This window comes from Mustela nigripes, chromosome 2 (assembly GCF_022355385.1).
Source record: "Mustela nigripes isolate SB6536 chromosome 2, MUSNIG.SB6536, whole genome shotgun sequence".
NCBI lineage: Eukaryota > Metazoa > Chordata > Mammalia > Carnivora > Mustelidae > Mustela > Mustela nigripes.
In genome coordinates, this window is record NC_081558.1 from 57570725 (window position 1) to 57598478 (window position 27754).

The 27754-nt window shown below is 55.2% G+C and overlaps 1 protein-coding gene and 1 long non-coding RNA gene across 7 annotated transcripts; one reads left to right on the forward strand and one right to left on the reverse strand.

Annotated features, from left to right (window-relative positions):
• LOC132011612 (uncharacterized) lies at positions 1-15802 on the reverse strand. 4 transcript variants are annotated; one of them, XR_009402412.1, is made up of 3 exons: positions 15045-15802; positions 8413-8809; positions 1-239 (listed from the first exon to the last, which is right to left on the reverse strand). It is a non-coding gene; the product is annotated as an uncharacterized LOC132011612 (long non-coding RNA). The 4 variants fall into 4 exon arrangements; XR_009402413.1 differs by lacking the exon at positions 1-239 and adding an exon at positions 5542-5817 and having other exon boundaries at positions 8562-8809; XR_009402411.1 differs by lacking the exon at positions 1-239 and adding an exon at positions 5542-5817.
• GATA2 (GATA binding protein 2) lies at positions 11766-25895 on the forward strand. Of its 3 annotated transcripts, XM_059390442.1 has the most exons (7): positions 16798-16915; positions 17200-17409; positions 17972-18248; positions 18673-19314; positions 21064-21209; positions 23070-23195; positions 23930-25895. In XM_059390442.1, exons 3-7 carry the CDS (start codon positions 18020-18022, stop codon positions 24227-24229), a joined length of 1443 nt encoding a protein of 480 aa, XP_059246425.1. In that variant the 5' UTR covers positions 16798-16915; positions 17200-17409; positions 17972-18019; the 3' UTR covers positions 24230-25895. The 3 variants fall into 3 exon arrangements, with proteins under 3 accessions (XP_059246426.1, XP_059246425.1, XP_059246424.1); XM_059390443.1 differs by lacking the exons at positions 16798-16915; positions 17200-17409 and adding an exon at positions 11766-12222; XM_059390441.1 differs by lacking the exon at positions 16798-16915 and having other exon boundaries at positions 17173-17409.
• Positions 25896-27754: the final 1859 nt, after the last annotated feature.

The window sequence follows — 27754 nt, forward strand, 5'->3', positions numbered from 1 at the left end:
ACAAGTCTTTATTACTGTAACCCACAAAACCATGGGTCAGGAATTTGGACAGGAAGCAGCAGGCAGGGCTCCTGTCTGCCCACTGATCTCTGGAGCTTGAGCTGGGATGGTTCAACACCAGGTGACTCATTCTCTGCCTGCTTGTCACTCCAACTCGCTGGCTCTGGCTTCCTGGTGGCCTGGTGACCTCAGGATAGCTGGACTTTCTACATGGCGCGTCAGGACTCCCATGGAGAGGGCTTCAAGAGAGAGGGGGTAGAAGCTAGTAATCAAAGCCCTGCACCTGGAAACCTGGTGTCCCTTCCACCATTTTCTCTTGCCAAGTAGTCACAGAGACCACCCAGACTCAAGGGAAGGGGATGTCTCTGTCAGTAATGGAGAATTTGTGGTCATCTTTCCTCTATCACGGCTCGGATTATTACTAGGACTCTTTAGTTGTGAGAGATGAAAACACCTACCTCAGACTGGCTAAAGGAAGAAAATGAGAAGGGTTACATGGTTGGGTCATGTAACTGAAAGGCCAGGGATGTATCTGGCTTCAGGTGCAGTGGCTTAGGCATCTGAGGGAGGCTTGGCCCTAAAACCAGGACCTAGGGAGAGCCTCTCTGCCCAGATGCGGCACAGAGCTTACAAGGTCTCTAGGGCACATCTAGACCCTGGCTGTCACCCACAGCTGGCTTGGTCTTCAACAGAAAGGCCTCTCGGGGAAGGCAGCATTTGGGCAGAAATCTGAAGGAAGGGAAGAAGCCGTGTAGATATCCGGGCACAGGCACCAACAAGGGCAAATGTCCTGGGGTGGACGTGTGTCAGATACGTTTGAGAAACAGCAAGGAAGCCAGTTGAGCTGGAGTTGAGCAAGCAAAGGGAAGGAGTTGAGAGAGACAAAGAGGCAAGAGATGGCGTGGGTTTCTCTGAGTAAGACAGGAGCCCTGAGAGGGTGTGGGCAGAGCAGGGACAGGGTCTGAGTTACATTTTCACAGGATCCCTCTAGCTGTTGTGTTCTGAATGGACAGGGGGAAATCTGAGGGACTTCCACTGAGGAAGTTAGCCCAGTAATCGAGGTGAAATGATGGCGGGGAGGTAGCTGTGTTGATGGGGGAGTGGCCAGATTTGGAAATGACACCCTGAAAGTGGGTGTGGGAGACCCTGGCTTGTACCTCACTATTTTCTAGGGATTGTTGCTCTGGCCACTTCCCTTCACTCCTTCCCCACCTTACCCCTCCAATCAGTCCTTCCTGCCCACAAGGTGGCAGAGTGATTTCCAATATGCCAATTTAACCCATCCTACCAAGGTAATTCAGATCTTTTTTTTTCATCTTGATAATAACCTATTAAAAAACTATATAACGAGCCCATTGAACCTGTGATTTTGGCAGTAATACAAATTTACCTTTTAGAAACAATTTGGTTTCAGGAATTGATTTAAAGACTGGGGCGCCTGGGTTGGCTCAGTTGGTTCAGCGGCTACCTTCAGTTTGGGTTGTGATTCCGGCGTCCTGGGATCGAGCCCCATATTGGGCTCCCTGCTCACTGGGGAGCCTACTCCTCCCTCTGCCCCCCACCCCGTGCTTTTTCTCTCTTTTTCAAATAAATAAATATAATCTTTAAAAAAATAAAGTAAAATTATTAATGAAATAGCACGGGGGTAAAGAGATGTGGCACACAATTCTGAAGAAGGTAATGGATGTAACCAGACTTTGGGGAGGGTTCCTATACACGGGGGCCTTCCCCTTCCACCCCGGCCATCTTGAGCTGCTGCTCTTTCCAGAAGGCGCTGAGCCCTTACACCCTCTGCTCCCCCAGCTAGATATCAAGTGTCACCTCCAGGAATTTCTTTGCAAGTCATTTGCTTTTCACATTAAAATTTGTAATCCATCTGGAATTTATTTAGATATATGAGGGGTCCAATTTTATTTTCTTCCAGATAGATAGTCACCTGTGCCAGCACCAAATATTTCACAATCTACTCTTCCCCTGACTGACTTGAAATACTACCTTTGTCAAGCATTACATTCTTACTTCTACTGGAGTCTATTTCTGCGTTCTCTCTTCTTTCCCATTGTCTGTTCTTATACCAATACCATGTTGATTTGATTATAGCAGCTTTATAATATGTTCTGATTTTTGTAAGGTAAAAACCCCATGTTATTCTTTTTCCAATTTTCCTTGGTTATTCTTGGGCATTTATTTTGCCATGCAAACTTTGAGGTCCATTTTACCCAGTTTTTTTAATTAAAAATCACCCGAATCTTATTTTAATTTGAATTACATTAAATCGATACAGAAACTGTGGAGGAATGGGCATTTTGTGGCATTAAGTTTTCCCCACCCAGGAACACGGCCTGGCTTGCTCCCTCCCAGATCTTATTTTTAAATCTTGCAGAAGATTTAATTCCATTTATGTTTCTGTACTGTTACTTCATATGCTTCATTTCCATAAACAATACACAGTACTATTTCGTGTTTAAAATTCTGCCAGTTCTTTCTTTGACTAAAACGTTATGTGCTTTGCGCCAATCTGTACAATGTGACTGACTCCTGCATGGCATTCCATTCAAAGAACTTTCCACTGTTTGTTTGTTTGTTTATCCAGTGTCCTCAAGATGGGCCATTAGCTTGCATCCAGAGTTTCCTTTAAATTTTTTTCTTTCCAGGGGCGCCTAGGTGGCTCAGTGGGTTAAGTCTCTGCCTTCAGCTCTGGTCATGATCTCAGGGTTCTGGGATCGAGCCCTGCATTGGGCTTTCTGCTCGGTGGGAGGCTGCTTCCCCTTCTCTTTGCCTGCCTCTCTGCCTACTTGGGATCTCTCTCACTCCGTCATATAAATAAATAAAATCTTGAAATTTTTTTTCTTTTTTTCTTTTTTAAAATTTTAATTACCATTCTTATTATTTTTACAAATAGTGCCCCACGAATATTCTTGCCCCACATTTCTTTTGTTCATGTGTGAGAGCTCTCATGCCTAGAAGAGGACTTGCCCGGTCGTGTGGCATTTCTATATTCAACTTTCTAGTTGAAGGGGCAACCAAATTACCTGCAGAATACTTTTTTTAAAAAAATATTTTATTTATTTTTTTGACAGAGATCACAAGTAGGCAGAGAGGCAGGCGAGGGGTGGGGGGAAGCAGGCTCCCTGCTGAGCAGAGAGCCCGATGCGGGGCTCCATCCCAGGACCCTGAGACCATGCATGACATGAGCCGAAGGCAGAGGCTTTAACCCATTGAGACACCCAGGCGCCCCCACTTTTTTTTTTTTTTTTAAGATTTTATTTCTTTACTTGACAGAGGGAGAGACAGTGAGAGAGGGAACACAAACAGGGGGAGTGGGAAAGGGAGAATCTGCCTTTCCGTTGAGCAGGGAGCCAGATGCAGGGCTCCATCACAGGACCCTAGGTCATGACCTGAGTCAAAGGCAGACGCTTAACCGACTGAGCCCCCCAGGCGCCCACCTGCAGAATACTTATACCAGTTTATATTTTGGCCAAAAGGAAAGGAGAATCCTTTTCTTCTCTCCATTCTGGTCAGCTATGGGAAGTTTCTGTCCTGACTTTTCTTGGCAAAGTTCTGTTCTTCTCCCTCTTTATCTTTTTAATAATTTTTTTTTATTTTGGTTTTTAATCTGTAGTTTTTTTTGTAGGGGATATATATGGCTATACATGTGAGTATGTGAAACTGTATATATCTATCTCTATCTTAATCTTTGTATCTTTATTCATCTGTGGAGTTTCAACAGTAACTGAAGTTTACACAGTGAAAAGTCTTCTCGGATCCCTGGCCCCAGCCACCCATACCTCCATCCTTTTGTGTGTGCCAAAAATTGTTAATGATTTCTTGTGTTTGCCATCCAGAGAAAGCCTATAAATATGTACACAAATATACTCTCTCCTATCCCCGTTTTTTTTTTTTTTAAGATTTTGTTTCTTTATTTGACAGAGAGAGACACAGTGAGAGAGGGAACACAAGCGGGGGGAGTGGGAGAGGGAAAAGCGGGCTTCCCGCTGAGCAGGGAGCAGGGGCTCCATCCCAGGACGCTGGGATCATGACCTGAGCAGAAGGCTGTTGCTTAACGACTGAGCCACCTGGGCACCCCTCTCATCCCCGTTTTTAATAAATGGTAGCACACCATACTTACTCCTATACAATTTCATTTTTCCATTAAAATTATTTGTTAAATTATTCCATTAAAATTATTCGGGGATCATTCAATATCCTGACATAAACAGTCCCTTCCTTCCTTCCTTCCTTCCTTCTGCCCTTCCGTCCTCCTCTGCCCCCCCTTCCTTACTTCTTCCTTCCTCTATCTCTTTCTTCTTTTTCTTTCATGATAGTGGCATAACATTCTACTTTTTGGTCATACGACAATACTTTAACCATCTCTTCTACATGAGCATCTTTCGTTTCCAATCATTTGCCACCAAGTACAAGGCTACAGTATATTTCCTTACAAATTTCACAAGCGTGAGGGCATATCTATACCCCATAAATAGAATTATTGGTTCAAAGCATAAATGTGTTTGTAAATATGATATTGTCACATTCCCTGTCCCACCCCAAGAGTGCATTTGCTGGCACTCCCACCAACAGATCTTCCCAGTCCCGTAGGAACACAGTATGTAATCAAATGTTTTGGTATGGCTAATACTGATAGATATAAAATGGTATCTCAAAGTGTTTCAGGGTTTATTTTCAAACAGCATTATGTGGTATAATTTACCCACCATGAGGTTTATTCATTTTAAATATACATCTCATAAATTTTAGTAAATTTAGGGAGTTCCAACCATTACCACAATTTAATTTTAGGACTTCTCTCTTCCCAAATCTTTCAACATATTTTAAATGCTCATTTCTCTGAGTAAGACTGAGCATGTTTTCATCAGTCTAAGAACCAATTATAGTTCCTTTTCTGCTCACACCCTTTGCCTATTTTTTTCCCTTTTATTTTTGTTCTATTGACTTGTAGGCACTCTTTATATATTATGCTCTCAGACTAGGATAAGGGCCTCTCCCTAAGCACCCTGTGTTTCCAACTCTCACAGGCTGGAATTAACAGAATCTCTCTCTCTCTCTCTCTTTTTAAAAAAGATTTTATTTTTTTAAATAAAATCACAAGTAGGCAGAGAGGCAGGCAGAGAGGAAAGGAAGCAGGCTCCCCACTGAGCAGAGACCCCAATGCCGGACTCCATCCCCAGACCCTGGGATCATGACCTGAGCCAAAGGCAGAGACTTAACCCACTGAGCCACCCAGGCACCCCTTAACAGAATCTCTTAATGTGTCTACCCCTCCACCATCCTGTGAGTTGTCTGCACACAGTGACCATATCCTGTTTCGTCCCTTGCCCTCCCCTATCAGCACATGACCTGACCCAACGTAGGTCTCTGCAAATACGCTTGGATTCAATATCTGAAAACACATGTTCTTTGCCCCTCAGAGTTCTGTCACAATTTGTGATGATGTATTAATCTGTGTGGTTATGTCTGACTCTTCCTTGTTTCTCTTTTATCTGTACTATATGTATATCCAGGGTCTAAACAGTGTGGCCGAACACATTATTTTAAAGTGTTGATTGGATTTATTAATTAATTCATTATTAAATGGTTTACAGTACCTAGAGGGAGAAAGATATTGTAAATTCCACCAAAGGATACAGAGAAGGAAGACCAAAACCAACACAGCTACAGCAAACGGTATTTCTATGAGGGACACATGCCTGACCCGTGGGCCTGAAGTGGGTGGGTGACGACTCCAGTGCACAGAAGGCTGGTGACACAGAACTCCAGCATTACATGATCAGGCCAATCTTCCAAATTTTCAAGAAGCTGAAAATGAAGTTCTTTATGTGAAATCTCCCACTTTTGAAATGTTGGCGACAATTGGTCACTGCATGGGCCCCTGAGACTTGGATTGCCAATTTTCAAAGCCTGGATCACAAACCTCCTTTTAAATACATGCTTATGAGAAATTCTCATAACTCTGGAGGGGAAGTTTGCAGAAGCAGACTTGAGGCTCAGAGTGGGAAAGTGACTTGCCTAAGACCACCCAGCCAGAAGGTGTGTGAGTATATGTTGGCGGGGGGTCCTGACCCAAGAGCCTGTGTTAACCCACAGCTCCTCTCCTGGGAGGGAATTGAGGCACTTCTGAGGGAACAGGGAGCTAATTCTCCAAGTCCTTGGGCAAAGCCTCTCACAGGGTTTGTCTCCACCCCCCTGAGCAGGGTGAGGCTTGGCCTGGAGATGGGCCTGGAAGTTCAGTGGGGGCTGTGGCCTTCTCTAGTTCTAGTTACTTCACAGTCCCCATCCCATGCATAGCAATCAATCATCACCTCCTCCTGACAATTTGGGTATAACTATCTTGTATTATGAGTGAAGTCTCACCCAGTGGCCCGGGCCTTCCCAGAGAGGCCAGGCTCCCTGAGAACACAGGGTGATAAGTGTTCTCTGCCCCCACAACCAAGGCAGGCATGCCTTGCCGAGGGGCCTCCATGGTGCTTTTTCCCTTAAGTCCCAGGCCCCTCGGGACTTGCCAGAGGGGAGGTTGGTGGAGCCAGGCATCCTGGGGCCAGGGTGAGCAAAAGACAGGGGCAGGGTAGGGGGGAATGGTCTAACGATAAGGAAAAATGATCATGATAGCAGGGCACAGTCTCTCCCACTTGCTCTGGCCTTCTCTTGTCCCCATTCACTCATTCCCAAAGTTGTGCCTGATACCGATCAGTTGGGAGAGGAGTTTCCAGCCCTGGACTATTGCTGGGGAACAAGACTGACTCCCTTTCCCCCAGGAAACCTAGCATTCCAGTGGGGCGGGAAAGCTGGCAACTTGTGCAAACAGAAAGGAGACTAGTTTACTTGTGCTAAGTACTTACTCTAAAGGAAAAGTCTGAAGGCTCAGTTTCGCTCTCTGAGGGGTGACATTTGAACAGAGACAGTATACACTCTGGGTAGTGGGAACAGCAGACACAAAGGCCCAGGAGTGGGAATGTTCTGGCTTGTTCAAAGAACAGAAAGAATGCCACTGTGACTGGATCAAGAAAGGGGGAAAATAGGTCTGAGTGATCAGCAAAGGCTATTACCCAGATTCCAGAAGAGTTTGGCTTTTATCCTAAATTCAGTGGATACATTCTAAGAAATGATTTCTTGTTGTCAACTTACTGGTGTGACCTTTGACAGTTTGCTAGGTCTATAACTTCCTGCCAGCCATTATCCTTTAAGGAAGCACTTATGGAGACCTACTGTGTGTCAGCCCAGCCCTGGGGACACAGCAGTGACAAAACAAAGCCCCTGCTTCTGGAGATTCCACCTCAGGGAGGAAAGGACCCCTGCGCCAGCTCTTCTGTCTGGTGACTCCGGTTCAGGCTGCCGGCTCCTGGGGACCCCACTCAGGACACCAGCGGTCGCCAGGTGGCGCTCTGCGCCTGCGCAAGGGCCGCGACTCGGGGGTCGCGGGGCCGCACCGGACCCCTCAGGCGGGGGAGGGGCAGCCAGGCGGAGAGGCGGGGCCCGCGCCGCAGGTTGTGTGACTTTGGGTTTGACCTGCCTGGAGATGAGCTAATCCCGCCGTATAATAGACCCGGGGGAGATAGGGAAAATGGCTGCGGCGCTATCTGCGTCGCCATGGGGACCATCGCGCGCGCGCGCCCCCGCGCGCACGCGGGCGGGGCTCGAGCCTGGAAAAATACAGCCTTTGTCGGCGGCGCGTGTCACTCACGGCGCGGGGACCTCGGGCGGCGGGGCTCCAGTCTCTTTCCTCGGGTCCGGAGCGGGGAGGCTGTGGGGCCCCGGTAGGGCGTGCTTGCTGAGGCGGGATGGGACCCCCGGATGTTCCCAAACTCCTCTGAAGACCCCTCTCCCTTACACAGCCGCACACACCGTTTAGCACATCCCATTCCTTACACTGGCGTCTATCACACCCGCACACACCTTTCGCTCCCCGCTGGCTGGCTCTTCCCCAGGCTGGGGAGGGGTCCCAGCTCCCCAGCTCGTGTGTACGGAGCCTACACGTGCACGCGCAGGCACAACCCAACCACTGCCCTTCCCTCTCGACCCTTCTGCAGCACACCCCGGCACACCCAGGCAGACAGATACACAACAATGCAACCGCCTTCACGCAGATTTGTGCACACCGGGGTGAACACGGACACCTTGCGCATTCACTCACTCCCAGCAGTCACAGGTGTGCTTACAGGCCGGTATGAACCCACAGCACTGAGTACTGTTGGACACCTGCAGGCACACAACACTCAGAAGAGTAACACACCCATGTCCAAATATACACATACACACGCACCCTGTGTGCATTCCTAAACAGCCTCACCCAGGGCAGATACGTACACAATACGCTCGTTCACCACAGATTTGCACACCCACTCCTTCACACACGTGTCTACCCACCCCGAGTAATATGCATGCCTACACACTCACGTGCAACATCCCTTCCTCTGTGCTCCCTCAAACAGACTCAGCGGGGCCAGCTCCAGTGACAGACGCCCACCACGCATGTGCATGTGGGCTTGCACATCTGCACTTTCCTGTAGCACACTTCTTTGACATCCCCGCATGCACACTAATACCCTTTCTTGTTCAGTGCCCATCCACTGGCAAAGGCGAATATCCATCCAAACACGCCGGGCACACCCAGGGACGCACAGGCGGGTACCCCCCGGCAGGCAGGCAGGCAGGCGGCGCGGGCACAGGACGCCCGGCGTGCCCCCCGCGGACGGCTATCTGCCTGCCCATCAGCGCGCGGATCTGCGGTGGTAAATGATGCATTCGATGGCGGGCGCATTTGTTGTGTGCGCTCTGAAAGGGCTCCGATAATCTGGAAGGCAGAGATAAGGAACACCATTTATTCCGCGGCACTTTGGAAACAATTCCCAGCCCTGTACAACCCCATTCTCGGGCAGCCTCCGGGAGCCGGGCAGATAACGATTGGCTATTCATTATCTTCGCCGGGAACAAAGATTAGCCGGCCGAGATGAAAAATTACCCCGGACAGCGGCGCAGCCCCGCGCGGACCCCCCTGCCCGCCGCCGCAGCCCGCGGCTCAGTGCCCCGCCCGGCCCGCGGGCTCTGCGCTCGCGCCCTCCGGGCCCGCAGCCTGGCGATCGGCCTCCCGCGCTCGCGTGGGCCGCGGTGCTCTGTATTACCTCGGTCCCTCCATCGATCTGTCCATCCCGCCCAGCCTGCCTGCCGCGTCCCCACTTTTCCCTGACACTTTTGGGGTCCTTTCTGCTCTCCCTCTTCTCCCACTGCTCTCAAGGCCTGTCCGGGTTCCCTTCTGTCTTCCCATCTCTCTATTTTTGTTTTGTTTTGCTCTCACTCTCCTCTCTCTATCTCTCCCTTGTCTCTCTGTCCGTGTCTCTCCCTCCCTCTCTGGTTAACATTTTGGCTGCTTTTGTTCCCTCCTCTCTGACTCTTTCTGCCACTTTTTAGTTGTTTGTTTTTGTCTGTTCCTGCATGTCCCCAACCCACCCCTCCATTCTCTACTGGTGTCTCTGTCCCTCTATGCCAGTTTCTTTTTAAGATTTAAAATTTGGATTTCCCTGTTTCGTCCGTCCCCCATTCCCTGTCTCTCTGGGTCTTGCCATCCCTGGGCCTCCATGTTCTCAATCTACCCTCACCCTAGAGGGCCCCCCACATCAAGGGGCCTCACATCCCCTAGCTTCTTAAGGCTGTGTTCCTGACTGCACACCAGAGGCTGGGAGGCTCCAGCCTGCTCTGGTCAGCCCAGCCCAGCCCAGCGGAGAGATGGCAGGTGGGGTGGGAGTGTAAAACCTGGAACCCGCCTTTGAAGAAACGAAACAGAACTAGAAAAGGCCCAGGAAACACTCCGGCCCTGCTGGGTTCATGGGGATTTGCTCTTGTGCCCCAGTGAAGCTGGGGGCCCTGGGAGCGGGTGGTCCCAGCGAGACCACCTCATTAGAACGGTTATTCAGCACGGTGCTGGCGTCCGCAGATAAGCCTTATCAGCTCATCTCCCCCTCCCACAGACGGACAGAAAGTCCCCTCACAAATGGCACCCTGGAGCTCCACTGGCCGCCTGCCCTGCCATTTAGGGACGGTGGGTGATCTGGGAAGACACACGTACCGTGTGTCACCCAGGGACACACTCCTCCCCAGACAACAGACACAGGGTAATTAATGCTGGGTAGAGTAACACACATAGTTCAAAGATACATTTGTGCACACAGATGCCCACACCCTAGGTAAACAGACACAAATACCCACCCCAACACATACCAGTTCACACACAGTGCTATACACTGATCCGCAGACACACTTGGCTATGTTCTACACTGTCCACCCTCCCATAATCAGTTCAAAGATATAATGATACACACCAGAGCCAATGCTGGTAAAAAAAGACAGACAGGCAGACACACAAACATGCACAAACACCCCAATTCATAGACACAGGATACCCAGGCGCACAGCTACCCACCCACATAGGGACATACACCATTTTATAAACAAGCACTTGGATGTGATTGCTTCCCATCAAATGATTCAGGGACACAATGATCACACAGATACATAGCCTCAGGGACACACACCCAGTTCCATGGAGACACTCCCCCATGTGCACTTCGGAGGTCAGGCTCTGAAACAGCCACACATAATATACAAACTCTCAGGGACCCACACAACACAGAGTCTCAATATACAAACTCTCAGGGACCCACAAGAAGAAATGGACATTTTAATATACTCAGTTTTGCCGACTTCCCACGTGCTCACAAATGCACACAGACACACGAGGGCACCCAGGATAGATATTCTCCTGTGTGCACACAGCAAATAACACATGCAACACAGTCACTATCAGCTTCAAAGAAAGACTCACAGATAGAAGATGTCCACAGAGTAGGGGGTGGGAGGGCTGGACACTCCTCTCTGCGACACACACTAGTCCCCCCCACACACACACAGTTCCAAAGCAAAGCACTTTCTCTTGGGGCCCAAGATCCCCAGACCACTTTCAGTCCCCCAGGGCAGCTGGAATGGGACCACACGCCCCCCCCACACACACACACACAACCACTGTGGAGTTGAATTTTGAGGTGGGGATTTCAGAAGTACAATACCAAGGCTCTCCTAGCTCACAAACCCAAAAGATTCTTGCCCGGAAGATTCCCACACCCAGTTCCTCTGCCTAGCCTTCCAAAGACAAGCCCTCTACTCCCTAGCTCCCTCCTGCCAGAGGGTTCCTTGGGGATGGGCCAGGGAGACACCTCACACCCCACTTCTGCAAAGCTCTGGTCTGCTGTGGGGAGAATTCAAGTGGAGGGATAGGTGGGATAGGGAGAGGCCATGTGTCTACATTTAGCCGAATCAGCCTGGAAGTGAGGGAGGTGTGTGTGTATGTGTGTGTGTGTGAGAGAGAGAGAGACACACGCGCAAGCGCGCGCGCAAATGCGCGCGCACGCAGCGCGTGCCAGATTCGCAAGCTACATTTGGGTGTGTGCACGTGTGCATGCCGGTGTGACCCACATCTCCCGGCTGAGGATGTCCACACAGCCACAGCTGTATGCACTAACGCGTGTGCACAGATGTATGTGTGCGTGAGCACTACTGGAAGAAGACTGGAGAAGAGGAGCAGGCGGCTGTGTACGTGTGTGAGCGCTTGTGGCCACGGTTTGTGAGGGTCCCCGGGGAGAGTCTCCAAAAAGAGACGTCCCGGACTTTCTGAACATACACCCTTGCGAGCAGGGGTGCTCATTTGTGCGCCCCTGCGAGGGCGGGAGTAGTCTGGAGTATGGGCGAGTAGGGTGTTGCGCATTGAGTGCCCACCGGCCCTCGGCCTGCCGCCCGGCGGCTAGACCAAGGAAACGGGGGGGGGGGCAGAGCTCTGGGCACCCTCCTGCCCCCCCTGCGGCGCTCCCGCCCCCTCAAAGTGCTGTCGAAATAAAAAGCAGCGGCCGCTGAGGCCGGGGGAGGGGAGGAGGAGCGAGAGGGAGGTAACAAGGCCAGCGCCGCCCGGGCTCGCTGCTCAAGCCTCTATCTCCTGGCTGCCTTCGCCCCCACCCCAGCCGGCCCCCGTCGGCCACCGGGCGAACAAAAGCGGCCCGCCGCGCACTATGTAGCCTTTCGGCGTACCGCCCGGGCCCTGCTGGCGAAGGCCGCCAGCCCGCGCGGGTGTCCTGTGGGCCCACCTAGCCCCGCACCTCGCTAAGCGCCCCGCTCCGCTCCGGCCCCGTCCACCCGGGGGCGCCGCCCGCCGCACCTTGCTGGGTAAGTTCCCCCACCTTCGCCTGACCAAGGCCCTTCCAGCCCCCAGGTCTGGCCCACCCGGCCCCCTAAACGCGATCTGCCTATCCCAGTGGCCCCTAACATGTGGCCTTCGGGGTTTGCCCTGATCCTACCAGCGGCTCAAACCCCAGGGCACAAGGGCCTAATCCTGAGGGAGTATTTGCAGAGTTGAGGACAGCAGGCCCGAGTCGGGCCTCCGCTTTCCCATTTCTCGGATTCAGCCACACATAGGCCGAGAGCCCGGGTTATTCCCTGTGCCTCGAAAAGCGCCCCACCTCCCGGCCCCCGGAGCTGAGGTCTTTGTCTCGGCCGCCCCCACCTCCGGGCCACGGCGGCGGAGGCGCCCAAGTCGGGCAGCAGAGCCGAGGCTGCACCTGCCGACTGGTCCCGTGCGCCGGCTTTGCGCGGCTTAACCCGGCTCGCTCCTGCGTGCGCCCCCGCACGCCGCGCCCCGCGGCCCTTTATCCTGTGTGGCTGGGGTGCGGGTGGGGGAGAGCGCCGGGTCTGGAAGTCTCCCCCCAGCCCCAAGCCGGAGTAGGAATCCGTTTAGTGGGATTTCAATAAGAATAGGGCCGCCGCGGGCTCCGGGATCTGCCGCCGGGAGGCGTAGACAGCGGTCTGCGTCTGTCTGGACGCCGGGCGTTTAGAATTCTTCAGCAGCGGCCAGGCTTGAACTCCCGGTTGCCCCAACCACGAGGGGAAAGATCCGGCGTTCGGGGCCCCCGAGAGTGGCGGCCGCTCCTTTCCCGGAAAACACGGAAGGAAATTCGTTGTTTTGGAAAAAGCTACGTCTCCCGGGGATCAGGAACATCTGGCGGTGAGCTCCGGGTCTACACAAGCACCTAGCGATGGGATTCGTTTATGAGTAGGCAGGATTCGAGCACCAGGTAGGGCAGTGCGTCTGGAGAGCGTTTCCCAGCCGGGTTGACAAATTGCAAACAAATTGCGTCTAACGAAACGGATTTGCCAGTTGTCATGCTGCTGGGCCGCTGGGCCGCGAGGCACCCTCAGTAAACCGTGGCTGTTCGTGAAGCAGGGAAAAACGCCGCCCACTGCTGCAGGTCTCAGCAGGGCCCGTGGGGGAGGCTGTCCGGCTTGGAGGTAGGTGGTTAGAACCTGATAAGGAGATAGAGGATCTCCCAGGCGCCTCCACCCACGGCGCCAAGACTTCTTGGAAGTTGGGCCTTGAGTTTTGCGATTCAAAAAGGCCCAAAAGACGTAAGGGATGGGAGAGCCATCATGGAGGCCAGAGGAGTGGGAGCCTTCACATCTGGGGACCTAGAAGTGAACCCCAACGAGCGAAGGGGCTGTTGGAGCCCTGTTCCCTCCATTGCAGAACCCCTCTTGGAGGGATGGCGGCCGGCCTAGCAGATCTGAGGCCTTGACCAATGGGGACTTCTAAACCCCTCTGGCTGAAGCGTCCCCCATTTCCTCCTCAGTACCCCTCAAGGCACAATGCCAGCGTGGGGCTGGGAGGTCGCTGTATTGACAATTCAATATCCCTATAGAAGGCAGGACCCCTAAGCAAACTGGTTTCTTTGAATCTCCCCTCCACTGCCGGCCAATTAGATGCCCATAGGAAAAGGTGGGAAGAATTAGTTTACAAAGAGAGGGCCAACTTATGGTCCCAGAGGGGCTACCTTGGATGGCGGAAGTTTAAACAAAGGGCGCAGAGGGGAGGGCGATGTAGGACGTGGAAGACCTGGCAGCTGAGGGCCGCGGCCCAGGCGGGTGAGGCCCTATAGAACCAGGCCTCCGATCCCTGCGCTGCCCGCTCCCTGGAGAAAGCTTCCCAAGCCGCACCAACGACCCATTCTTTTTCGGGGCCACTTGAAAAAGGCAGTTAGAAAATTCAGTTTTTCTGCTATTCTTCCCCAGTCCCTCTCGAGGTCTTGTTCTTATGTAAGGAAAGTGACAGCTTCTCAGTGCCATCAAAAGGCAGCACCCGCTATAAGCAACAACCCTTGGAAGCCAACAACAACAACAACAACAACAAAAACACATGAAAAAGGAAAGGCGTCCCTCTAAGGGCATTCCGGAGACCCCGAATCCCAAGGCTGTAAACTGAAATAAATCTGTTCTTCTTAGGCGCAAGGATGCCCTCCGCAATCCCAGGCGATTTGGGGGCGCTCCCTGATCCTTCCCCGTCGTTTGTTTGGGTTCAAATGATAAGATGGTATCCGATGCCTACTGGGCAAGATGCCTGGCTAGTGTCCCTTGGTCTGTCTGGCATACATGTACACTCATGACTGGAGTGGGGGGTGTTTTACTGGCCAACTGGGCCTTCTCCTGCCTGGCGTCCCTGTTTTCTCTCCCAGGCGGGTTCGTTCCTGCGGGAGAACGCAGCAGTCCCGTGTCCAACGCAGGAGCTCCAGTCATAGTGGAGGCCTCCGCCAAGCCGGCTGCTTGCCCGCCTTTTGGAGGAAGGCAAGCCCGAGGGCCTCAGGAGACGTGGGGGAGCTCCCTTCTCCCCGACCCCCCTTTTTTCTCTAGGCCGGGATTGCGGGAAGGGAGACTGGTGCGGATCTCCCGAGGCCCCTGCTCAAGCATTGCTTAGCCGCCCGGCTAAGCTTCTCTGCGCGGCGATTTTCTGAGCCGCCGAGCGGGGTAATTAAATCCCCGCCCGCGCTCGGTTCTGCTCCAGGCCAGCGGGCGGCTCGGAGCTGCAGTCACCTCCACTCCTGCGGTGGCCCAGACGCTGCCCCAGAGGGATATTTTAGCCAAGTTCGGAAAGATGAAACTGCAGACCCACCCAGAATGGGGGTCATTTGAACTACGCCTTTGGGGGAAATAAAGCGAATTACCTGTTTTCCGGAGGGCCCGCAGCGGCCACGTCCCTGCGAGCCAAGGCGCGAATCCCAGCCTCTCGGAAAGCTTCCGCTCGGCTCCGGCGTTCACGGCCCCAGGCCGACAAACGGCTGGTTGCCTCGTGCTCTGGGTCCCGGGGTTCAGGTTGACGGGACAGCCTTGTCGGACACCCGGGGTTGTCCCTCGGGCTGCGGTGTTTTTGATAAGCTCCCGCTAGGCTCCAGGGACGCAAAACAGGCTAGAGGTTCTGACGATCGCATTTACGCGTTGATGAAGAATCGTTAAGCTAAAGGCAGGGAGGGGAGACAGACGAACAGAGAGGCAGCGAATCCGGGCCAGACCGCGCGCGTTTCGGGGAACGCGAACTGGAAGGCACTGAAGCCAATCACCTGCCCGGCCCGACCGCGGAGGCCCGGCGCCCGCGGCGTCGCGCTCCCACTCCCCGGCCACAGCGCGCTTTACCCGGCTGGCGCCGGCCTCCTCTCCTGCTCCTCTCCTGCCGAGCGGAGTTCCGAGAAGTCCGGGCGGGCCCCGCGCGCCTCGGAGTGGAGCGGAGCGGGAGGCGCAGCGGGTCGCCGTAGCTGGAGGGTCCCTAAGCGCCCGGGATGCGCTGGTTCCCAGCTAGATGGGGCTCCGCGCTTCCAGCGCCGCGTCTTTACCTGAGCCAGGGCCTCGGACAGATGAACGGACAGTCGGACGCAGAGGCAGGAGGAGGCCTCTGGCCGGTGCCCGCACCCCCCCCCCCCCCCCCCCCCCCCCCCCGCCCGGCGCCCGCCCGCGGGGGGGCGGCGGGGGCGCGCCCGGGGAGCTGGGCCTGGCCGGGAGCCCCCCGAGCCGAGGGGACCGAGGGCTTTCCTCCCTCCTCGGATTATTAAAAAGTTCATTTCCTGGCGAATCGGGTGACGTCAGGGGCCCGGCGTCGCGGTGGCGGGGCCGCCCGGCCGGAGAAGCCGCCTCCAGTTACCCAATTACCGACTGTCAATCCCGCCGCCCCTCCCCCCACCCTCCCGGGGGTGGCCCAGACCCCCGCCCTCTCCCCGGTCCCGGACCCACCTGGGATCCCTTTGGGCTCCTAACTCCGAGAGCTGTAGACTCAGCTAAGGGAGAGGGGCTGGAGGAGGGCGATTCCTCCCCCTTACCCTCGCACCTGTCTCACCCTCCAAAAGTTCTTTGTTTCCGACACTCACCCACCCACCCCCGCCTCCCTCGTCGGCCGTAGGCACCCTTCGAGCCTCGGTCTCCTCGGTCTGTATAATGGGAGAGAGCAAGGAGATTTGTGTACGGGGCCCACTCCCCCCACAGAGCTGGATCTCTGCACTGGAGGTGTGTGGCGAGCAGTTCCAGGTGACTTAGGGGACGCTGTTCTCAGTCTCCCGCCTCCCTCTCCCCAGGGGCCGCCTCAGGGACCCCCGGGAGGGAAAAATGCCTCCTCCTGCCCAGAGGCGTCTCCTTCGAGCCAGCGCCGGCGCCAGTCCGGGTCTCCGTGGCCTCGCCCCAGGCAGTTCGGCCCGCTGGTCTGCGAAGGCCACGCCCGGGAAGGGGACGCCCCCTCCCCCTCTCTGGAGCCGCCAGCCAGGCCACCTCCACCCAGTCAAGCGCAGTCCTAAGCGGCCTGTTGTCCGAGGCCCAGGTGCCCACTCGAGTCTCCTAGTTCTTGCCCCTCACTGCTCTTGCTGTCCCACAGCTGTGCTCCCAACCCTGGCCAGTCAGAGCCCGAGTAGGGGGAGGGAATGGTCTGGGTAGGTAGTTGAGACTTCAGCTGGGAGGTGGTATCAGAGAGTGGAAGGGCTGGGGTCCCGGGGAGAGGACACCCAGGCACCCGAAGGGTGCACGACCCGTGCTCCCGGGGAGGAGTCCCCCGTTGGAGGTTAGTTACTGGGAGGAGGGCCCTGAGGTTCCTTAAGAAGGGGAGAAGCAGCTGGCCAGTGGGGTGAGGGTCCTGGCGGGGGGCGTTGGCAGCAGGGGCCGCCAGGAGGGCGCTGGGAGGGGGCCCGCCGGCGGAGGGGGGCAAGCCCGCGGGTCAGTTCGGGAGTCCGGCGGACCAGAGTTGCGGGCTCAGCCAATGGGGGGCGGAGGCTGGGCGGCGCGCGGCCCTGATTGGCTGGCGCGGGCTTCTTAGGCGTGCACGGCCCCCGCTTCATGTCTGTGCAGGAGTCGCGAGCTGGCGCCAGGGCGGCCGGAGGATGCCGAGGGGCCGGAGCCGGGCGGGCCTGAGGCCGAGGCGCGCGCTGTCCCCCGCTCCTACCCCGTGAGCCCAGCCGCCCGAAGCGCGGTTCCTGAGCCCGCCATTCCCGGGGCTCCCGCCGGTGCTGATCCCCTGTCCCTGAGGCCGCGGTCCCTCCTCCCCGCGGCGCTGCGTGTGTAAGTTTGGGGTGCGAAAACTAGCCGCGGGCCTGGGGTGCGTCAAGCTCTGAGAGGTCTCTTTCCGGGGCTCAAGGTCGGGGCCAGGCTGAGGGTGACGGCTTTGGTGTGGCTTGGTGAGAGGTCCTGATTGTGCCTCCTGGGAGTGCACGCAGGGGACTGGCTCCCAGCCGCTGGGGCTGCGTGTGCGTGTTTGCGGGGGGTGGGGGGGGGGGGCGGTCAGGCGGGGGGGGGGAGGGGGGGGGGGGGGGGGGGGGGGGGGGGGGGTTCGGTGTGAGTGTCTGACTTAAAGTGAGACTCCGTATGTTTGTTGGGGTAACTGCTGTCGGGGTTTGTCCCCGTGCGCGACCCGGCTTTGGGACCGGGGGTCACCATGTGAATGTGTGAGGCGGAACCCTCTCCTCCGCCTTCCTTTCGTTTTGAGCTTTTAGCTTTCCTCCCACCCGGGACTCTCCCTCCGCTGAGCTCGCCGGAGGCGTAGCGGCGTGCGGGACTCCGCGTGGCGGGACTTTGGGGGTGTCAGGCCGTGGCGGCGCCCCTAACGCCCCCTTCCGTCTCTCAGGGACGCCGCCACCGCCTCGGCCCAGATCCCGAACCTCCACTGCGGATTATGGAGGTGGCGCCGGAGCAGCCGCGCTGGATGGCGCACCCCGCGGTGCTGAATGCGCAGCACCCCGACTCGCATCACCCGGGCCTGGCGCACAACTACATGGAGCCCGCGCAGCTGCTGCCTCCCGATGAGGTGGACGTCTTCTTCAACCACCTAGACTCTCAAGGCAACCCCTATTACGCCAACCCAGCCCACGCGCGGGCACGCGTCTCCTACAGCCCGGCGCACGGTGAGCCCCCAGCCAGTGGGTCATTGCGAGCCCAGGCTCGGCGCGGGAAGGGAGGAAGGCCCCGCTGCCTGCTTCCCGGATGTGAGATCCGCAGGAATCGGAGCAACTGAAAAATTGGGGCGGGGAAAGGTGGGGGCCGGCAGCCTCTTGGGGAGGGTTTGGGCACCCTAGGGTTTCTGCCCAATACCAGCTGGCTTGTGGGGGGGGTCCCTCCAGGCCCCAATCCGGTGGGGTTCCTTCTGTGCCACTTGTCCTTCAGCTCTGGATTGAACATTCTTGATTATTACCAGTTAGGGTTTTATGTTTCTGGTTTTCTTTGGGAAGAAGGTTACTGCTGGTTGTCTTGGGAGTTGTGGTCCTGAACATCAGAGCCCTGGTGCAGCTCAGCCTCGGCCCACCCTGACCCCTCTCCCTTCTCCTGCAGCCCGACTGACAGGAGGCCAGATGTGCCGCCCACACTTGTTGCACAGCCCTGGGTTGCCCTGGCTCGACGGGGGTAAAGCTGCCCTCTCCGCCGCTGCGGCCCACCACCACAATCCCTGGACCGTGAGCCCCTTCTCCAAGACACCGCTGCACCCCTCAGCAGCCGGAGGCCCTGGAGGCCCCCTCTCTGTGTACCCAGGGGCAGGGGGTGGGAGTGCGGGAGGCAGCGGGAGCTCTGTGGCCTCCCTCACTCCCACGGCAGCCCACTCGGGCTCCCACCTCTTTGGATTCCCACCCACTCCGCCCAAGGAAGTGTCTCCCGACCCCAGCACCACCGGGGCTGCCTCTCCAGCCTCCTCTTCGGCAGGGGGTAGTGCAGCCCGGGGGGAGGACAAGGATGGTGTCAAGTACCAGGTGTCACTGACTGATAGTATGAAGATGGAAAGCGGCAGTCCCCTGCGCCCAGGCCTGGCTGCCATGGGCACCCAGCCTGCCACACACCACCCCATCCCCACCTACCCGTCCTACGTACCGGCCGCTGCCCACGACTATAGCAGCGGACTCTTCCACCCTGGAGGCTTCCTGGGTGGCCCTGCCTCCAGCTTCACCCCTAAGCAGCGCAGCAAGGCACGCTCCTGCTCAGGTAAAGGCCAGCGCCAGGGACCTTGTGGAAGTGGGGATGGTTTGTGCTTTTGTGTGTATGTTTGCGGGGAGGAGGGCTATGATATGGGAGATGGGGCAATGTCAGTCTTCCAGATCTAGGGGTGGGTCATGTTCCCCTCCAATAGCCTCCAACAGATGTTTGAGACTCCAGAATGGGAGAGAGGGAGTCCTCAAACTTTTGCCCTTTTCTTTACTATTCTGAGGGGTCCCCAAAGTTCGTTTCTCTTCCCCGCCTCTCACCCTCCCTTTCAAGGTTGGCTACTACCAGACAGAACACAGGATGGGAATTCCCCCTTCCCTTCCCTGGATCTTAAGTGAAAATTTGAACAGCCTCTTGACTTAGTTTATGAGAGAATGCAGTACGCAAGCGACAACAGGGAGGCTGTGCGTACGTGTGTTTGTGAGTGTGTGCGCAGGCTGTGGGAGCACTGTAGATGCTCCAGACCCTCAAGGAATCTGGTTTTCCAACTCAATCAGTCCAATCTTGGGATTTTGACGTTTCCCAATCTCCCTGGGAGATTTCCCCCAAAGCAACATTCCCAGGACATGTTCCTGCTCCCTGCCCCCTGGCGTGTCCTTCATTGTCCCTCCCTGAAGGCTGGAGTGAGGGGGACAAAGTGTAGGTGCCTCTGCGGAGACAGGCTGGAGCCTAGCTGGTTTATCCAAGAATCTGGCTATAGAGCAGAAACCAGGGCTGATGCGGGGCTCCGGCTGTCAGTGCCTCCTTCCCGATCCCTGTAAGCCGAGAAAGAGGAAGATTTTTTTTTTTTTTTAATCTTTACTCCTGAGTCTAGGAACCTTTCCTTGCCCAATATATAGACAATTTAGCTGAAACTAAATGGGGAGACATTTTCCCAGGGGCCGCGTGATGCCAAGCTGTCCAGCTCCCTGGCCTGATTGCTGCTGCCACCTCGGGCACCCACCTCATCCCCACCTTGGGGTCCCTGTTCCGCTCAGGCCAGCTACCTTGCCTTTAACTAGCCCCTTCTCCCAAGTTTGCTTTACCCATTCGATTTGAATTCCAGATGGTCTTTTAGCAACAACAACAAACAAAAAACCAAAAAACCCACTATCAACAGAAGACCAAGGTCGCTTCGTCTACTTGGCTTAAAAACGAAAGGGCTTACGGCTTCTTTTATTTTAAAGAACACCACCTTCGATCTGAGTCCGGGACTGAATTCTAGGGCCCTAGCGGAAGAGGGGGAAGTTGGGGAGAAAGAAGGAATTCCCCTGCTTGGAGAATAGAAGGAGGGTAGGAGCTGAGGGCTGAGAATCTGGAGGTGGCAGACACAGCTGGGGGAACAGGGGAAGATAGAAAAAAGGCAGAACCAGAAAATGAGCCAGAGCCCTCCCAGGCCTGGCCAGGTCGAGTGGGGCCACTCCTGCCACCGCCCTGCCCTCGGCAAAGTTTGCTGTAAATACCCTTTCATTGTCGCGCCGAGAATCCCTGGGGCCTTGGCCCCACTCCTCCCTCCTGCCCTGCTTCCCTTCCTTCGAGAGAGGGTTTTGAAGATGGAGCTTTGGCCGTAAAGCTACTCTCTGAACTCCTCTCCTGCGGGGGGAAAACCTCCTCCGGATCCCTCTTCCTGGCCAGGGCTGGAACTAAAAGTCGCCCCCCGAGGCAGCCCGGGCTGAGGCCGACCGCTGCCTGGTCGGCGCCTGCCCGCTGGCTCTCTCCCGTGACCTTGTCCATCAGGCAGGCCCGCTGTCTCTCCTTGTCCCCCTTCAGAAGGCCGGGAGTGTGTCAACTGTGGGGCCACGGCCACCCCTCTCTGGCGGCGAGACGGCACCGGGCACTACCTGTGTAACGCCTGCGGGCTTTACCACAAGATGAACGGGCAGAACCGGCCACTCATCAAGCCCAAGCGAAGACTGGTAAGCACGGGGCAGCAGGTGGCTGGGGAGGGGCCGCCAACCTGGGCCTGGCCAGCGGCTTATTTAAAAAATAATAGTAACACCACCAAACCCTTCCCAGGCAGCTGCTTTGCCTCTTGAAATCCTTTTATCATTAAAATCACTTGGGGTGGCCCTTCTTTTAGGCCAGATTCCACCCCCTTCCCGCGCCGGGCCAGATTTCTCCCTCCGCAACCAACCAGGTATCTTCACCCCACCGAGCTCAGGAACCCCCAACGTTGAGTGTCCAAGGGCCCAACTCCCGTCCTCTGGCCTCTGTTTAACTCTTTTTTTTTTTTTTTTTTAAATAGGGCCATGAAGTAATTTTCCTTGTAGCCCAGCACACAATCTCCTCACGCTTATTTAAATAAAACACACACTCACACCAACCACCAAAAAAACCTGCCCTTTATTATTTTTCCATGGAGTCACCTATACTGTGTATTTTCATTTGAGTGATTTAAAAAAAATGCCCTTTCGGATCTCCTGCCGGAGTTTCCTATCCGGACATCTGCAGCCTGAAGATAAGGAAACTCCGCGTATCTGTTTCCGGACCCCGCGAGTTTTAGAGCCTCTCCTCGGCTCAGTCCTGCCTCTCGCTGGGCTGTTTTGAAATTTCTAATACCCTCCGCTCTGCAAATAATGCGTAAAATGCTAAGAATAATAAATATATTTTTTTCAGGGCGAAGTGATTTACGAGGCTTAAATCGCTTGCCGCTTTGAGGGCCCCCCTTCTCCGCCCTCCCCACCCCCCAGCGAGGGCGGGGTGAGGGCCCGGGTGGGGGTAGGGGTGGAGGATACGGTGTTGGCCCCTGAGTCAGAATTCCAGCTCCAGGCCACTTACTCACCCTCATCCTCCCCTCCCCCGAGGCAGCAATCCGGCTGGGTCGGAGGGCTGGTCCCTTGCGACCCAGCAAGGGAGCTCCGGCCGAGGGCCATCCCAGCTTCTCCCGGTCTCCTTCTCCCACCCACGTCCTGCTGCCTGCGGTTCTTTGGGAAATATTGCAGGGGGCAGGGGGTGTACGCTGGTGGGCCCACAAGAGGAGATCTGCTTTCTCAGTGAAGACTCTCTTACTTTCCCTTGTTAGGAGCATTCAGCTCCCTTCTTCAGAAACCAGACACTCATTTCCAGACCACCTCTGGCCTGCATTCCCTGAGGGGCTGCGGGGCAGTCAGCAGCGTGTGGTTTGGGGTGCGGGATGCCAGAGACCGGCCTTGTACTGATGGAAATGTTCTGGCCCTGCCCTGTCCACTGTGGTCGTGACCGTTGATTCCTTGAAATGTCACTAATGCCCGAGAAGGAACTGAAGCTCTAATTTTATTAAATTGTAGTTGGGTTGAATTCGAACATTCCCACGTGGCTAGAGGCTATGGTACTGGACGGCGCAGCTCTAGACTTCCCTAAACGTTTGATGTCCCTGCCTGGCCTCTTTGGGGGAGGGGGGCGCGTCACGCGCAGGTTGGTGGATTTTGAAAGGACTCACGTGGGACTGCAGAGTCAGACCAGGAGCTCTGGGGGACTGAGCCAGCCTCCTTAGGGCCTCAGTTTCCCCATTCGATGGTGGCCAGGCGGGGGCTAATGTGTCCTTTGAGCTCTTGCAACTCCGTTGATTCCGAGATCAGGCTTCTGAGAGTTCTTTATTCTAAGTTCTGTGCTGGTTTAGGTCTCAAATTCTAAAATTCCACAGCTTCTGAGATGCCTGGATTCCCCTGTGAGCTTTCCCGCTCCCGGGCTCAGTTGGCAGGGATGGGGTGGGAGGGTGGGGGAGGGTAAGGGTCGGGGAGGGAGGTCGAGATGGGGCGTGGGAGCCCAGCCTGCTGACGCCGCCTCTCCCCTCCCAGTCGGCCGCCAGGAGAGCCGGCACCTGTTGTGCAAATTGTCAGACGACAACCACCACCTTATGGCGCCGAAACGCCAACGGGGACCCTGTCTGCAACGCCTGTGGCCTCTACTACAAGCTGCACAATGTGAGTCCACCCCTCCCCGGCCTGACCCGCCCCTCCCCGGGGACCGCTGCTCTTTGTGCTCCCTGGTGCGCTGGGGTGGGGGGAGGCGGGGGGCAGCCACAATCTCCGGCGTGGCTTGGCTTGGGAGGCGGCTGCCGCTCCCCAGTGCCAGAAGGCCTTCCCATAAGAGGGGACCAGCCAGCTGGAAGTGTGTCCCCCACGGCGGTGGCAGCGGTGGGGGGGGGGGTTCCTGCAGGTCCGGGGAAGGGGTGTCTCTTTAAAACAAAATGTAGGGGCACCTGGGTGGCTCAGTGGGTTAAAGCCTCTGCCTTCAGCTCAGGTCATGATCCCAGGGTCCTGGGATCAAGCCCTGAGTCTGGCTCTCTGCTTGGGGGGAGGGTCTGCTTCCTCCTCTCTCTCTGCCTGCCTCTCTGCCTGCTTGTGATCTCTGTCAAATAAAATCTTAAAAAAAAAAAAAGTAGGCATGGAGCTTGGTCATATTGATGGCGGGGGTGGGGGGGGCAGTGCTGGCACTTAGTGGGCTCAGGGCCCCTGCCCTGTCCTGCGGGTCTTACAGAGGGAAAAGCACCCTTCTTGACAGGGTAGCATGCTGGCAGGAAGACAGAGATGAGCAGGGGTGGGGGGTTTGCAAGTGGGGTCCCCGGCCCAGACCTGTCTTTGCCCCATGTGGAAGCTGGGGGTTGGTTTCTTGTTCAGGGAACTGGACTTCCTGAAGGTTTTGTGGTTCCTTCCAGGTGAACAGGCCACTGACCATGAAGAAGGAAGGGATCCAGACGAGGAATCGGAAGATGTCCACCAAGTCCAAGAAGAACAAGAAAGGTGCGGAGTGCTTCGAGGAGCTGTCCAAGTGCATGCAGGAGAAGGCCTCCCCCTTCAGCGCCGCTGCCCTGGCCGGACACATGGCACCTGTGGGCCATCTCCCGCCCTTCAGCCACTCGGGACACATCTTGCCCACCCCTACGCCCATCCACCCCTCCTCCAGCCTCTCCTTTGGCCACCCCCACCCATCCAGCATGGTGACCGCCATGGGCTAGGGACAGCCCCCCGGCAACAGACAGACAGATGCCAAGAGGGTGGCCGGCAGTGCAAGGCTGGCGACCCTAGGCAGGCTTAGTGGCCTGCCCTTCCCTGAAGACTGATGTCACTCCTGCCAGCCTGGCCGGAGCCCCAAGCTGCCTCTCCTGTGGGCGCTCCCCTTGGCCATCAAGGATCACTGTGAAGGTCCTCACCCAGGCTGGGAGGCAGCCTTGGCCCGGCTTACTGCCCAGGTGGGGTTTCCATCCTGGACAATTGTTTGGAGAACAGAACAGACAACTTTATAAAGAGAAGAAGATGTGGGTACAGGGGACACGCGAAGCAAACCGTTTTTAGAAGAAGGGAGTAGGCAAAAATAATTTATTGTGCTCTCATTTCTAACAAGGACCAGGGAGACGTGGAGGTCTAAGCTGCTCCCCCAAGTTCTCTTCTGGGTCTTCTTTTGCACCAAGTGCTGCTTGGCCCATCTGCTTGCTGGGGCTCTGGGGGCAGGTGTGCGGGGTGGCGGGGTGCCCATGGCCCATACCTTCTCCTCTGGCTTCTTTTCCTGAAATAGCTGAAGCCCAGGTTGTGCTGAGCCAGTGTGGCCGGGCCAGCAGCCTGGGGAGGCTGAGCGGTGCGTGCCCCGGCGGCCAGGCCCTAGAAGGCAGAGACAATCAGGGGCGGTCCTGCGCTGATTCCCAGGCCAGGGCTGGGTCACAGGAAGGAAACAACATTTTCTTGAGAGGGGAAATGTCTCCCAGATCGCTCCCCTGGCTCTGAGGCCGAAGCTGGTGTGACCCGTGTCCCCTTAACGAGTCTGAGCCCCAGCCAGGTGAACCCCTGTACATACATCCTTTTTCTGCAACACCCCTCAATCCCCCTCCCCTCCCACTCTGAGACAAAAGAAAAAATATATATATATCAAAGACTGCATAAGCTTAACTCGCTGAGGAGTTAGTTGTTTTATTTTTAAACTCATTTTGGGTCCAGTCGATTGTACGTTGCCACGGAAGTCCTTGCAATGGAAAGGAATAAAACCTACAAACCAAGGCTGTAGCTTCACAATTATTTTTGGAAAAGTACTTGGATCCCACAGCCCTAGGACGGGGAGCTGGGGGGCCTGGGGAGGGACCTTGGCTGCTCTTGGCTTTCAGGGTTTGGTCTGGCAGGTGGCAAAGGCAGGAGTTGGGGGTGGGTCCAGAGAGAGGCCATGACCCTGCTGGGGTCCCTGGAGATGCCTGGGTTCTGCTCCGCTTTGCTGTGGCTGGCTGGATCTTTCCCAAGGTACAGCTGTACATAACTGTGTCCGAGCTTAGATTCTGTATGCGGAGGTGGTGGGGTGTGGCGGCCAGCAAAGGCCCGGCCCGGGGAAGAGGGGAAGAGGATCATGCCGAGGTAGTCGACCAAGTGCAATAGGAGCCCCGGCGATCGCTGCGGGGGGGGGGGGGGGGGGGGGGCACCACAGCCAGAAGTAACTTATTTTGTACTAGTATCCGCATAAGAAAAAGAATCCGCAGTATTTTCTGTTTTTATGTTTTATTTGGCTTGTTTCATTTTGGATTAGTGAACTAAGTTATTGTTAATTATGTACAACATTTATATATTGTCTGTAAAAAATTGTATGCTATCCTCCTATTCCTTTAAAGTGAATACTGTTAAGAATAATAAAATACTTTTTGTGAATGCCTCTGGCCGGTGTTGTGGGCTGCTAGGCTGCTGAATCCTGGGTGTGGCGATAGGCAGTCAGTCCTAGCCGTCCCTTCGGGTCCAGTGATTTGGAGAGAAGGGCTCCTGGAATAAGGGATGGGGCCCTGTCTGCTTGGGGTTGGAGACCCTGACCCCCCTCCCCTGCATTGCTCTCATCTGGACTTCCTCATTGTCACCCCCCTGGGGGTCCTGGTGTCTGGGTGGATACTGGGGAAGCACGGGGAGGGAGGCTTGTGCTTTCTCCAGCCTTCCGGCTACACACTGATCCTTTTCCTGGGGCTCTCATAGAACCTGACAAGGATTGACCCCATCCCCACCCCCATCTACTTCCTCCCAGGTGCTGATCAGCTCTTGTTTCTGAGCTATCTGGTCATCAATATTCCTGTTCATTGACAAATATGGTCACCAATGTTTTTGATCACCAATGTCATCGATTGCCATCATCTTCATTCAACAAAGGTGGTCATTGGACATAGCTACCATGACTGCTGTTCTTGGTCAGTGACATGTCTGATTGCTGGAGCTTGTGACCATAGACATCTGATTACTAACAACTGATCACCCACACTCAATCCCCAATATTTTATCCATGCCTCTGATCAGGGACGTGTCTGGTCCCTGACAGCCACAAAATGTGATCGCCGGTATCTTCAGTGGTTGTCCTGGCTTACTGGTAATATACCTGGCCATGAGTATCTCCTACCACCGATATTCCTGATCAGCATCTCTATTCATAAATTTTTAATATTCAGTGTGTCTGGTGCCAACATCTCTGATGACCACTGCATTTCCTCATTCACCATGTTTGTGATCGCTGGAGCATCTTATCACTCACGTTCCTGATTTCCAATGTGCTGGTCCCCAATTCCCCCAATCATTAATGTCCTAGTTCATCGAGAAGCATGACCATCAATGTCACCCATCAATGTTTTTCCAATCATTGATAGATCTGATCACTCATATTTCTCCCCAGTATCTCCAGTCACACTATTGTCATCACCAATGTTTCCTTAGCAATGACTTTGATCACTTGTCTCCATTCACCAACATCTCTAACCAACAATATGCCTAATGACCAATGTCCCTAATCATGGGATCTTCTTCCCATCAAATTTTCTGTCGATGTGGTCACCAGTGATTCTGGTGATTGACATCCCTGGCTCCCCAGTGCTCATCACTCAGCTTGCTAGGGTCCAGCATAAGGATTGTGGAGTCTCATCTTCCAAGTCCCTGATGACCAATGTCCCTTGTATCCTGATCACCAGGAGCACTGACTGCCAGCTTCCTCATCATTGGTATCACCAGCCACCTGGGTCTCTGGTCGCTACATTCTCTAACCATTGCTGCCTTTTGTGCCCAGTAGCTCACCCATCACCTGGATCTCTGGATGGTCATTGAATGTGATCACCTTTGTCTCCCCTACAATCAGTCATCAAGGATATGGGGACCAGGTAACATTCCTGCTGCTCACATCCTCAGTCTCCCATGTCCCTGATCAATGAGGAATGATATAACCAATCAATGATCATACTGCTCACCAGGACCTCCTGATCCTCAGTGTACAACCACCATCTCTCTGATGATGTCTTTGAATGATGTTATCTCCCACAATGCTACTGTCCCCAATTACTAGTCATTCTATTCATATGTCCCTGATGATGACCTTTTTTGGCTCTAATCACCGTCTCTGGTACCCTGGGTGTGCTATGAGTAGGATTTCTAAGGGCCAGCCTCCTTGCTCCTTGGCAGCCCTGATGTCCACGTGGTCCAGGAAGCCCCTCCTCTCATTCTTTCCATCCCAGACTACTGGTGCTGGCAGGGTGCTTGCTTGGACT

What these genes read in the sequence shown, in the direction of transcription:
- GATA2 (XM_059390443.1), top strand. Translation starts at nt 18,020, where the DNA reads ATGGAGGTGGCGCCGGAGCAGCCGCGCTGGATGGCGCACCCCGCGGTG. An exon ending in TCAAGCCCAAGCGAAGACTG is followed by an intron (nt 21,210 to 23,069) that starts GTAAGCACGGGG and finishes CTCCCCTCCCAG; the next exon opens with TCGGCCGCCAGGAGAGCCGG. An exon ending in TCTACTACAAGCTGCACAAT is followed by an intron (nt 23,196 to 23,929) that starts GTGAGTCCACCC and finishes GGTTCCTTCCAG; the next exon opens with GTGAACAGGCCACTGACCAT.